This window comes from Propithecus coquereli, unplaced genomic scaffold (genome assembly GCF_000956105.1).
Source record: "Propithecus coquereli isolate 6110/MARCELLA unplaced genomic scaffold, Pcoq_1.0 Scaffold792, whole genome shotgun sequence".
Taxonomy (NCBI): domain Eukaryota; kingdom Metazoa; phylum Chordata; class Mammalia; order Primates; family Indriidae; genus Propithecus; species Propithecus coquereli.
Window position 1 is genome coordinate 1,250,589 of NW_012154085.1, and position 12,850 is coordinate 1,263,438.

General features: G+C 41.7%; 1 protein-coding gene across 1 annotated transcript in view; it reads right to left on the reverse strand.

Moving 5' to 3' along the window:
* The window catches only part of LOC105825308 (SWI/SNF-related matrix-associated actin-dependent regulator of chromatin subfamily A-like protein 1), a 55,815-nt gene that overhangs the window by 24,638 nt on the left and 18,327 nt on the right, over positions 1-12,850 (reverse strand). Inside the window, exons 7-9 of the mRNA XM_012663070.1 lie at positions 9,792-9,932; positions 6,341-6,559; positions 290-360 (exon numbers count right to left, since the gene is read on the reverse strand). Coding sequence (XP_012518524.1) covers positions 290-360; positions 6,341-6,559; positions 9,792-9,932 — 431 coding nt within the window. The remainder of the gene's footprint in view (positions 1-289; positions 361-6,340; positions 6,560-9,791; positions 9,933-12,850) is intronic.

Consider the following 12,850-nt stretch of genomic DNA (forward strand, 5'->3'; position numbering starts at 1 on the left):
CCACCCCCACCTTTTAAGTAGCAGCAGCTCCAGCCTACTTGGGTGAGGACAGGATCTCTTCCGGAGCCCAAGCACATCCTGGCAGTGGCTCCAGTTACAGGATAACTTATGCCTTGTGGGTAATGAGCCCACAGTGCCCTAAACTTTATTTTCAAGGCAGCTATAATTCTAATCTCTGATCACTTCTTAGAGAGCAGTAAAACCATTCTGGCAGACTAAGGCAATAATTATTTTTTTGGTTTTTTTCCAAAGATTGAGAGAGAGATACCGACACTTGGTGACCACTTACATGACAGATGGGATTTTAGCTTCGGCTGTTCTGTTGAAGAAGAGAATGAGGGCTTCTTTTTGCTGCCGAAGCTGTTGAAAGAGAAGTTGAGAGTTTAAAATCACCCCACTCTGAAATAAGCTGACCTAATTATCGCTACTATGAGCTTTACAAATCTTAACTACCGATCACCAGAGTTAGGATGATGACTTATCTTTCTGCTCTAGCCAAGTCATAGGAATTGCCTGGTCTCTGGTTTGGTCCTCAGAGACAGAATTACAGCTACTCTGTCATTCTCCAAGAACTGCTGTAAGGATCCAACAGGCAAGAAACATGAAAGCTCTTTGGTAAAGCATTTCAGGTAGGGCTTCACTATACACAGCGAACCCATGTGACCCAATGAAATGCAGCCTTGGCTAGGTACACCTATGTACTTCAGGCTGGTGATCACGTATATGTGACATGTGCCCAACTTGCTTTCTGCCTCCCCCTTTTCTTGCGCCAAGTTGTGTCTGTACCCGACCAAGTTCACCTCTATCCGAGACTTACTGAATCAATTCCAACTAACCCCAACTAGTCTATCCCAGTATCATTTCAAAACCATTATTCATATTTTTGATCTGTCTCTCACATAAGGTAATTAACTTCCCAGAAGAAGAAACCATGTTTTCTTTATGGTTTGCATCTGAATTATTCCTAATAAAGAATGCTAACACAGGAAGTGCTCAAATAGTTTCAAAATGGTATGAAATAACGTACTATTGCTCTGGCCTCCCAGAGATGGTACTCTTACCCTCATTGGTAGGATAGTGCTATGGTCTAAATGTTTGTATCTCCCCAAGATTCATATGCTGAAACTTGATCTCCAGTGCAGTGGTGCTGGGAAATGGGGCATCTGGGAGATGCTTAGGTCATGAGGGAAGAGCTCTCATGAGTGGGATGATTGCCCTTATAAAAGAGGCCTGAGAGAGCTTGTTTGTTCCTTCTGCCACGTGAGGATGCAGTGAGAAGATGCCATCTTTAAAGCAGAGACTAGGCCCCCACCAGACACTGAATCTGCTGGCACCTTGACCTTAGACTTTCCAGCCTCCAGAACTGTGAGCAACACATTTCTCTTGTTTATAAATTATCCAATCTAAGGTATTTTGTTACAGCAGCATGAATGGACTAAGACCATCTGGCCTTAGTGGCCATCTCCTTCCACCAGCAAGCGTGGGTTTACAGCTGCACCCATCTTCTCGTGCCTGGGCTCTGTGAGACCAGTGACTGACAGGGCAGCTTCCTCACAGAACAAAGAAGTGGTTCAACAGCAATACTATCCAAGGCCCTGGACTCGTTCTTCCTGGGCTCTCAATAACTCAGGAAAGCAGCCACACCCAGACTGTACCGAAAATTACTGACACGATGGATGGTGGAAAAAGCTGCCTGGTCCAAACGGCTCTTGGCTTTGAACAGTGTCTTTCCTCTAGGACTTTCCAGGAAAGAAGAGAGACACCCAGGAACCAAAGGAAGCTGTGAGGGCACTGACTGGACAGTAGATCCCATTTGTATCTTACATGCGTCGTGGCAGTGGCAGCCACCAACCCTCCTACTTTGTGACAGGCTCTGGACACACATACAGCTCTTCACCTGTGGCAAATAAGCTCACAGACTTCACGAAGTCCACTCACGGACCTCTAGGGGTCCCCAGCAGCAGGTTAGATCCTCTAGCACAATGTAGTCCCTAGTAGAATATGGTGACCTCACGCACAGCGTTTGTGCCTCAATTGGGATATACGCCAGCCGGCCTCAGTCTGTGGTTTTACTCCCGCGTCCTTTAGAGACTGTCCGCTCCCCCCACCCACACTCACTCCACACTTCCTAATAAAGCAGAGGGCAAAACAGATGAGAACGATGAGAAGCACTTTCAGAAACCTTGCCCCAAGATTCAGCACCTAGAGCTGACGAGGGCATGAAGAAATAAGCACCTTTATCACACATGGTTGGTGGGAAGGTACACTGGGCCAACGCTTTTGGGGATGACGTGGCAATATGTACCAAACGCCTTTAAAATATGCTCACATACTTGTCCCAGCAACTTACTCCTGAAAATTTATTCTCGTGATTTAATCAGATGTGCACAAATTCGTATGTTAGCTACTTTTTCAGTATAGTATCACTCAGAATAATAAGCAATTGAAAATATCTTCAAGGTCCAACTAAAAATGATTGGCAAAATTATAGCCATGTGAGAAAACACTATGCAGTCTTTAATTACTATCTTTTAAGAGAACCTTTAACGACATGGAAACGTCTTCATGAGACAGTTATGTAAGCTGTTTTCCTCCTACTTGATGTATGTTTGTACAATCCCAATTCTGCTTTTAAAATATATATTGCTTATTATACACATAATTAATACATATTTTATGTATACATATTCATATACAGATATATTTTAAAGCAAAATATATATAATTATAGAAAAATATCCAAATGATACGTGCCAAAATTATGTGATATAAAACATGATTCTTTTTTATAGTGTAGTAATAAAAATAACAACACACTCATATACTATTAATACTTGCTATGGGCCAGGCAGTGTTCTAAGAATTGTATCTACATTAACTCATTTAATAATCAACATTGCTATGAGGAAGGTACTGTTATCCTCGTTAAAGATGAGGAAACAGAGGCAAAAAAGTCAAGTGATCTTACTTGTCACGCTGCTACTAAATGGCAGAGGCAGAATTTGCAGCACTTGTGTCAGCTCTGAGGCCCAAAATCTGGGCTGATGGTGAGAATTACATGGACTTAATATAAAGCATCATGCCCGGCATGTAGCATGTGTTCAATAAGTATTATTTATTGTAAGTACTTTTTATTTTTCAGATTTTATATGAGACATCTATCATATTTTTAATGTGGGAAGACTCAATAGTTAAAAAAAAAAAACTCCCTCAAACTGTGCAGACATAATACTATCCTTTAATGATCTCACTTCTTTCAGCCAGGAAATTTTAAATAACCTGCTTTCTTTGTTCCTGCCTAGACTCTTATTAAATTAGATCCACTGGAGTTTTCACATTTTTCTGTGTTGGAAATTTGAATGGATTGTCAAGTGGCAAGGTGAACCAATAATCGTCACCAGGAAATCTGCATGGACTTGTTCCATTTTTCTGCTCCTGGTCTTGCTGCTGAAAAAATGGCTTTAGACAAAAGATGATTACAGTCAGCTTTCCTTAGCCTCTGAAGCGATGTCTATTATTTCAGCCGCAAAATGAAAAAAAGCTTTCATTATATGTTATATTTTATAAATTGGCTGCTTCGCCGATTTTTTATAAAGCTTTTTAAAAAATGTCTTCCTCCAGATGGAAAGGTATGAAGGAACAAAGAAAAGGATGAATTTGTTACAGGCAGGTCAGAACTACTTGGCTGGAGCCACCATGTAGTGCGAAACTGCACAGAAACTTGGGGCTAAAAAGTAACTGTAAAAACTAGGGGTAGGGAGCTTTCTGTAGATTCCTTATTTGACTAAAACCATAAAAACATGACTTCCTATTTTAACTCTTTCAGTGTGGGATCTCACGGCCAGTGCGGTTTCGAAGGGATGTCTCTGGGCTCCAGCTCGGCCCCCCGGTGATGCTGACTCCCTGTCTTGAATTAAGTTAGAACAATGATCCTGATCAGATCCTTGGCTTAGAAATGCACCAAATCAATGACTTTCGATGTAGAAAGGCTGTGATAGTCCAAAGCACAACACACACAAATTCATTTTCTACTTGAATTTCCCATTACGTTAAAACATGAAAGGGCACCAAGTTCTCAAGGACTTATCTCATTATCGAAAAGAATTTGGTATCTGGCTTCAGTGTCATACTGAAGGTAGTCTGTACCAACTCAATTTCTGTCTTTCAGGGATAAATGCTTAATTTTCTTGACTCAAGGAAGCAGACAGCTGCTCTCAAGTGCTAGAGACTGAGAAGAGCTCTGTGCTCTTTCTCAGCTGGATTCTTGAGGAATTACACTGCAATTGAGGCTTCATTGTCATAATCTACAAAACATAGTTAAGACTTGGGGGTTTATGAAGCAAAGATGATAATCACATAACAGGTAGGACTCTGGGCAACTGGCATTATCCTTATGTACTTCTCTAGTACCAAAAGGGAGTTGTGGCTCCATTTTCTAGATAAGAAAATATTAAAATATCCCAAAGAATTTAAGGAAAGTTATAAAACGTCCAACATTCCTAATTCCCATGGCTCATCCTAGTCAATTTCTTATCATCACCAATAAATTAAGAAATCAACTTCCAGGTTGCATTTGAAATCACCTTTGAAAAGAGCCACTCACCTAACTTGAAGAACTACTCAAGTTGGTAGAACTTTAAGAATTATTTTTAGTTTAAAACATGCTTTCAGACTTTGCTGCACTAAGTGCAAAATTCTCACTGCTTCTATTTCTTTGTTTTTCTTTTTGGCCATACTGCATAATTCAAAGTCAATGTTACTTTCCTCCTCAATACAAATGCCCACTGATTGCTTTTTCAGTTGTCTACATTAGCTGTTCTCAAACTGATTCAGGAGGTAGACCAGGTATGGGCCAGACTGTTCTCTGGGGAATCCCATGAAACACTGATAGACTTACTTCCATCTCAAACATACAGGGAATAACATTTCTAGCAAAAAACATGTTATAAATATTCAGATCTTTCATCTAAAAATATTGCATGTCTGTTTTCCATTAATATTTGCTGTACTTGTTCATTGGTTTTCTTGTCTGATGGAATTCACTAGTAGATAAAAGTCAGCAGACATTAAAGATTCCACTCATTGAATTTTATCTCTAGAAGTCAGAAAAAGACCAATATTGGTTTCAGTGAAAAAGCTCCTTGGTTCTGCTCATGGTTCCAGTGACATATAATTTAAGAATGCTGGTCTGTATGTCCACATCAGTGTTGCTGAATTTTGTTTCAAAACTCAACAGCAAAGAGATTATGCCTGCTCATTTCTCTCAGACCATCCACATTATCATATGTAATACAGCATAATACAGCTTAACAATTTGCCAGTGCATTCTCTATCCTACCTGTTTCTTAAAAGTTTTCAGCTAATCTTGCTTGTCACAAGGTAAAATAACATTAAAAACATCATGCATTCTGCCTCTTGTCATTCTTATTTATTTTGTAATCTCTCAGAAGGCTCAGATCTCATCTATATCTAAGTTTCTTTATATCAGGTAATATCGAGCCCAGATAATGCTTTACGATAATGTCAAAAAATATCAACAATGACTGTTATTTTCTTGACAATGAAAATTACAAGGTTTTATCCCAAGAGGATAGAAATGGAGCTGTTACAGATTACTTTATGGCACTTAGCACAGTATGACACTAAAGAAAGGAATGAAATATTATAATAAAACTGTTTTAAAAAGAAAAAATTACCATAATGGAAAGAGCCCTAAAATATGGAGCTTGGTTCTAGCCTCAGTTCTGCCATAGAGCAGCCATCTCTGGGCAAACTGCAATCTCTGTGAGCCTCAGTTTCTCTCTCTGTAAAAGGAGAATGCCAACTTCCTGCCAACCATAAATGGCTGTGACAGGGATTTAAAAGGTAAGACAGTTTGAAAACTCTTATTTTGTTGTATGTGTTTGCTTGTTATTTTAACTAACGCAAACGATGTGGTGTGGTTAGAGGGTTAACATGTATATTAGATACATGCAGCACTAATTTTCAAACAACTGTTCCTAGACTGAGGCATTCTCAAAATACACTGAACATAATTTCAACTTTCTTTGAGAGATTCAGAATAATATCCCTATCCTGCTGCTGCTGTGTTTACCTTTACGACCATCCATCAATAGCGATCCACACAAGCATAAAACTGCAAATTACTAAGAGATTTTCAAAACAGATTAGGTGGGCAGGCTGAGGAGTAAAATGGCTCACTGTTTTTGCCCAGGGAATTGAGAAAAGGTTATAGGAAGGCGAGGTGAAAGAACTCTGGGTCATTTCCTCAGGGCCCCTCCAGGGAAGCAAGGCTTAAACAAGTCTGCTTCCAAATTCCCACCTCCAGCCCCAGACTCACAGTTTTGTCCTTGGTGGTCATTTCCTTGGCTGCAGCATCCAGGGCAGCTCTGGCCCTGGCACTGATCCGCCCTGGGGCGACCACCACCATCTTGCGCTGCTTGGCAGGCAGCTGGGAAAGGACGTCGGACTTGAGGCGCCGCAGCATGATGGCTTCCTCCAGCAGCAGCTTCAGCTCCCCCAGGTTGGAGGAGCCCGAGTAATCCCACCCCCAAGCCACCTGCGGAGAAGCGGACACAGACTCATGAGATTCCTCAAAGGCCACTTTCAACAGGGTGTGAGCTCTGGGCAGGTTTCTTTTCTCACAACCACCATGGCTCAGCTCAGAGAGCTTCAAGTGACTTTACAGGGACAAACAACCCCAAATTAGACAAATGAGAAACAGAAAGGAAAACGGAAAAAAAAGGTGAACAAAAAACATGTATTATATACAGCCTTTTACAATTCCGCACGAAGCTTTCCAGCAGCAAATGCAAAAAGTCAAGCGACTGGGTGTCCACTTTATTAAAAAACAAAAAACTCAGCTTGTCAGACTATTCCTGTACACTAAGGACAGAAACAAATCTTCCCCAGGGCTTATCCTACAGAGGCCACTGCACAATGTAATAAATACGGCCAATAACATCTTTATTTGATGAGATTTACAGGGACTTAAAAAAACTACTGTTCCTCAGTATGGACAACACCAACACAACCAAGTACCATGCACTAAAAGCCACCGCAGTGTTGCTGTTGATGGTGGCTGGGGTTGGCAGGAGGGGCCCACAACACACAGGCTCTGCCGGTCTGGCTGAGTGCCTGGGCAGTGCGTCATAAACACGGGCTCTTGTTTAGCAGCTCGTGGGAGGCCAAGGCAGTGAGCTCAAATGTCTACTCCCTGTCACGCAGCTAGAGAGGATGTTACCCGTTAAAAACCCTATCCTTTATCAACAATCTCACTGGAAACAGGACTGATTTTTAGAGTCCTACAGAAAATCAGGGAGTCGGTGTGTTTGTAATCTTGTATTTTCAGGGGCTCGTCTGCTCTCCTGCCTCACCTTCTGCTGGCCAGTGAGCACCCTGAGAGCAGGGGCTGGGCTTATCCTTTTGAAAGGGCCAGAGACCCAGCGTAATCGTGGAGACAGGGCAGGTGTCCCATAAACCTCTGCTAAATTGAGAAGAGGAAGAGATGGTCAAAGGTAGACAAATAAAATGATCAAAAGCAGTTTCTTCTTTTAAAAAAATACTCTAAAATCAATGGAAAGTTCTCAGCAAATGCCTTCAGATAGCTATGGGGTCACAAATGAGCTCAGCATAAGGTGTTCTCTTCGGTCCCTCCTCTTAATGCATGAAGCTGGCAAGAAAAAAAAAACAGCCCTGGTCTACCAGCTGCATTAAATAAAAACCATGCTGGGAACAAGGAGATCATAATTAATTTGGATATTGCTATGGCTTAAATGTGTTCCCCAAATTTCAAATGTTGGAAACTTAATCCCCAAATTCATGTGTTGATTGAAGGTGGGGTCTTTGGGAGGTAATTAGGATTAGATTAGGTCATGAGGGGGCGGCCCCTATAATGGGACTGGTGGCTTTATATGCTCTTGCCCTCTTGCCATACGATGCTTTCCCCCATGTTATGAAGCAGCCAAGAAAGACCTCGCCAGAAGCCAGGCAGATGCTGACGCCATGCTCTTGGACTTCCCACCCTCCAGAACCGTAAGCTAAATACACCTCTATTCTCAATAAATTACCCAGGCTGTGGTATTCAGTTATAGTAACAGAAAATGGACTAAGACAACTATCAAACCCCTAAGTTCTAACATTGTCAGCTCTTAATCTTGCAGGTTAAAACTTAATAATACCAAAGACTTTACATTGGACTTTGAAACAATCATAATCCAACAAGCTTTTATTGAAAACCTATCATGTACCAGGCAATGGGCTAGGCAGAAGGAAGGATGTGAAGAGAAAAAAGGCAATAGTTTATGTGTGATTTATTTGGGGTGAGGGGCTGTGAGAAGGAGGGAAAAGCAGAATTCAAGAATGTGCCTCAGTTTCTGATGTGAGAGACGACTAGGAGATAGTGGTCTGAGACTGGGAACACAGGAAAGGACAGCGTAGGGAGCAAAGGCAAGAAATTCTGTCTTCAGCCCCTTCCTTTGCCACCTGAACATTATTACCCCATGGACCCAGACAGTCGAGGAAGACAAGATCCTTTTCAAAAAGTGGATTGTTTGCAAATAAGACAGAGGTCCAAATCACACATGAAGAGTTTTGAGGAACCATGAAAACTATACACAATCAATCTAATCTGGATTGATCCACCAAGAAAGTGAATTACAGATTTGATTAAAGTACATGGCTTTTAAATACACTCGACAATTGAGAAATTTCCTGCCTCAATAAAAACGGTTGCAATTAACTTTGCTAAGCATTACAACTTACTTTATAAATACTTTTTTTAATGTAAGCAGGTATTTTTAAAGTACTTGAAAAGTCTTTTTTAAAGTATTTTAAAAATAAGGCAGACAATCTTATGTACATCATAAACTTGCATAGCAAGGCTGTTCCCGCATAGATGGCCTGTAGAATAAGCTGCAGCCTTTTCTCTAAAGTGTCGGTATATTTGTGACTTGACCACAAAATAAGAATCCCCAAGGTCTGAATTCACATGGTTTTAGAAACTGAGGTTTGGAGTGCAATGCATTTGTGCTTATAGGGCTTCCCCCACCAGGTTTGCAGAGCTAAAGCTGTGCAGATTGTTGGTTCAGAGGCACCTGCTCTATTGGTACCACATTCATAAAAATAATTTGTGGGTTAGAGGCTTCTGGCCTCCTGACTAGGTACAAGTCACTCTAACGAGTCAACGTTTAAGGGCAAAGCCTCGCTGAAGAGAGCCCTCCCAAGGCAGCCTGGGATCATGCTCCCACTCTACCTGTTCAGAGGCTCTCTTTTGTCTTTTTTGCACAGAAAGGACTTTTTTTTTTGCTTTTATTTCATATTCCTCCCATGCAAAGACCCTGACCTACCTCATCTACTTTCTTCCCCCTGCCTAGGGCCTCAGCCTCACCTCTAGCTTGCCTTGCTGCCACCACCTTCTCTCAGGCTAGCATCTGACATGGACTTTCCTTCTAAGGCCCCAGCACTGTGAGTTGTGAGGGAGCTGTCTGTCACCTTGGGTAAGAGCAGTTGGCTCTCAGAGCTCCACATGCCTATACACCAGCCACTGGCCCTGTTACTGAAAAACACTGACCTGGAATCACCACAACCATTAAAACTAAGAGGGACCATTTTCTTCTTACCCTTGAGGACACTCCAAGGTCAGAGTTGGGGGCATAGAAGAGCTAAAATCTTGGGCCAGTTTCCTGGCCAGTGCTCTTCTGATCACACCATGACCAGAGAGGAGGAGAAAGGTAAGTGTCAAAATTGGGGTCAGGGATTGGTGGGCTAGGCAGGGAAGAGAGAATAAATACCCGCTTGGCATCACAGTAGCGAAGTCCAAAGGTATGAAACTGAGGGAAGAAAGTTGGCTTGACTGCAATGATCTGAGTGTAGAGCTCTGCGGGCCGGGACATGGCTGGCGTGCCTGACAGTAGGATCACCCTCTTGGCAATCTGGAAGACAAACAGCCAAAGGTGTTCTGAACACAGGGAGGAAAGATCACACAGGAATGTTCAAAATGCCCCATTGAGGGAGGAGCTGGATGTCTCCAGAGAAAAAGACCGTGCATGCTGAGAGAACCTAATGGTGTTACCAATGCAAGCAGTTAGATGGCATCTCCTTTCCTTTAAGTCCTTCCTGGCTGCCATCACAGCCCCCTCTGCTGAGCTCTATCCTAGTACCTAACACATTACACTGAATTTTATCTTTTCTGTCTTCCTCGCTAAACCGAAAGCTTCTTGAGATCAAGGACTGGTCTGTATTCACCTTTATTTTCTGTAGCACAGTGCTTGGCACAAAGGAATCAATAAATGTTCACTATATGCTGAAAAGAATTCAGAAGGCAGCTAGTCAGTGTCCTGGGGAACATGGAGTAAAATCAAAGAGTTCACCATTGGGACAGGAGGTGGCGGGGAGAGCAACAGGTCTGAACTTCCTCCAGAATGGATTCCTGACATCCAAGTACAACTTACTGGAACTTACTGGGTATCATTATTGGATAATGACACATAGGACTGGCCTTTTCCCATTCCTGTCGGTATCAGGGAATGCCTATGTCTATGCCTCCATTTGATTTTCTTTAAAGGACAAATAAGGCCTTCAGTAACTCAGCTTCACAACGCTTTGGATCTAGAGATCCCTGACTCAGGCTTGTTTTGCAGTTAATAAGGACTTCAAAAGGTGGGACCTGGATACGTTTTCTCTAAACTCATCCCAGGTCTGTAGTAGCCTGCTCAGCAGTAGGTAACATGGAAATAAATAGCTGGCCAATTCCAAGGACAAACTCCGTGTTCCTCACTACCCTGCCCTGACACCAACCTGTTGAAGGAGATCAGACCCGAATATCTTACTTATTATTAAGATGGATAAAGAGGGTGAGAATAAAAAAGGAGACACTTCCAACTATATTGGCACATGGAAGCCCCACAAATCACTGGAAGTAAACTTCATTTCAGCTCTGGGAAGGGACCCTACTGTAGAGCTCAGTTGTCTAGAAACAGCTTGTTAACCACTGTAACCTTGAGTTAATGACAGTAATATAAAGCAATCATATGCAATAAATCACCTAGGGAAGGAAATTAGGTTTTCAAATGGATACACTGCCTCATAAAAATAAATAAATAAAGGTGCAACACTGGGATGAAAAATGATTCTTTATAAATATACAATATATACAATTCTCAAAATGCACTTCTGCCCTCTCAGCAACTGCCAATATCTAATTCTATTATGATGGGAGAGCTATGAATTTCTCCAGCTATAATTTTCCACAGTTCAATTACCTAGGCCTTCTAATTTCCTGCACGGTTTAATGCAGACTCATTAGAATAACAATGAGTTCCTTGAATGATGTTTGTAACATCTCTTGCCTTGGCTTAAGACCATTTCAATGAAAGGGGGAAAATGAAAAGTTTTATCAGTAAGACAAAATCTCTCCATCATGCCAAACTCATTCCCCACATGGTGGTGCTGGCCTGGGGATGGAGCTTGGGCAAAAACAGCTCACAGATCAGGTGATGAAAATGAACTCCAGGGTCTCCTGTCGGATATCCATCGGGGGCAGTTAGTCCTGAGTCAGTTCTCACATCCAATCCCCAGACTAGAGTGATGGGAGTGTTGCAAATGGATGCTTGTGCGTGTCAAAAAGCAGAGGCAGCATGATGGAAAAAGAAAAAGGCCAGCTTTGAAAAGAACCCTGAAGGGCATCTTATCTGTAAGGGAGTGATCTGGCCTGCTTCCAGCTCAGCTGCTACATGAGTGTACTGCCACCACTGTCACCTATCAGGGCTTTAATCCATGCCCAGCTGCAAAAAATTTATTTGGTGTACTCCACTTCTGAGAACTTTCAATCTAGGAAAACATAAATGCATAAAACTATGTAAATCAACACTAAATTAAACACTTTACAGTTAACTCCCCTGGCTATGGAAAGAAAGCAGCACCCAAGAAACCTACAATGGAACAATGTAAAAAAAAAATTTCTCTTTGGTGTTGGAAAGATAATGTGATTTACATGTGCAGACACTGTTGGGGACAGATGACCTTCGAAGACAGGCTTAGTTTTCTCTTGGGTTGGGGTGAGAAAGCCCTGCAGAACAAGCTGACAATAGGACACGTTGGTATATATAATCTGCCAAGGAGAATTCAATGTAGTAATTCACAGTAGATAACCTGCACATAGATTTTAAATTATGAGCCAAAAGAATGTTCTACTGTGGAGAAGAGAGCTGAAGTTGTTTTAAGTTCATACAAGAAACAGTCCAGCAATTCTCCATCATTTCCCGTTGTTATCTTTTTTTCCCCCAACTGAGCTAATGACTTGCTTTACTGATTTATTCTGATTGGCTATAACATATTTCACCAAAACCCCAGACTAAGAAAAAAATCATCTTTCTGTACAATAGAATACTATTTGCAAGAATTAGGTAGAGTCATTTGGAATGATGTGGAATGATTTTCAAGATACATTAAGGGGAAAAATAAGTGTAAAACAGTTGAGAAACACTTTCGGGGGGAGAAAGGAAACACACATTTGTAGTCACACAGGTGCAAGCTATTTTATTGAAAGAAACCTGAAAATCCGGTAACTACGGCTGCCTTTGGGGAGAGATCAAGGGACTGGGGATGCAGAGAGAGACACTTATTTTTCACTGTCCACCCTTTGGTGTCGTTAGAATTTATCATCTATTTAAAATACTTTGAAAAAAATCTCAAACATTTTAGCCAGTATCTCATTTAGCCAATCAATGGAGACATAAAAAGTACTCTACTCACAGAAAAAGAGAAACAGCTATTTTTTAAAAAGGATGGTGGGGGGCCGGGCGCGGTGGCTTACGCCCGTAATCCTAGCTCTCTGGGAGGCCGAGGCGGG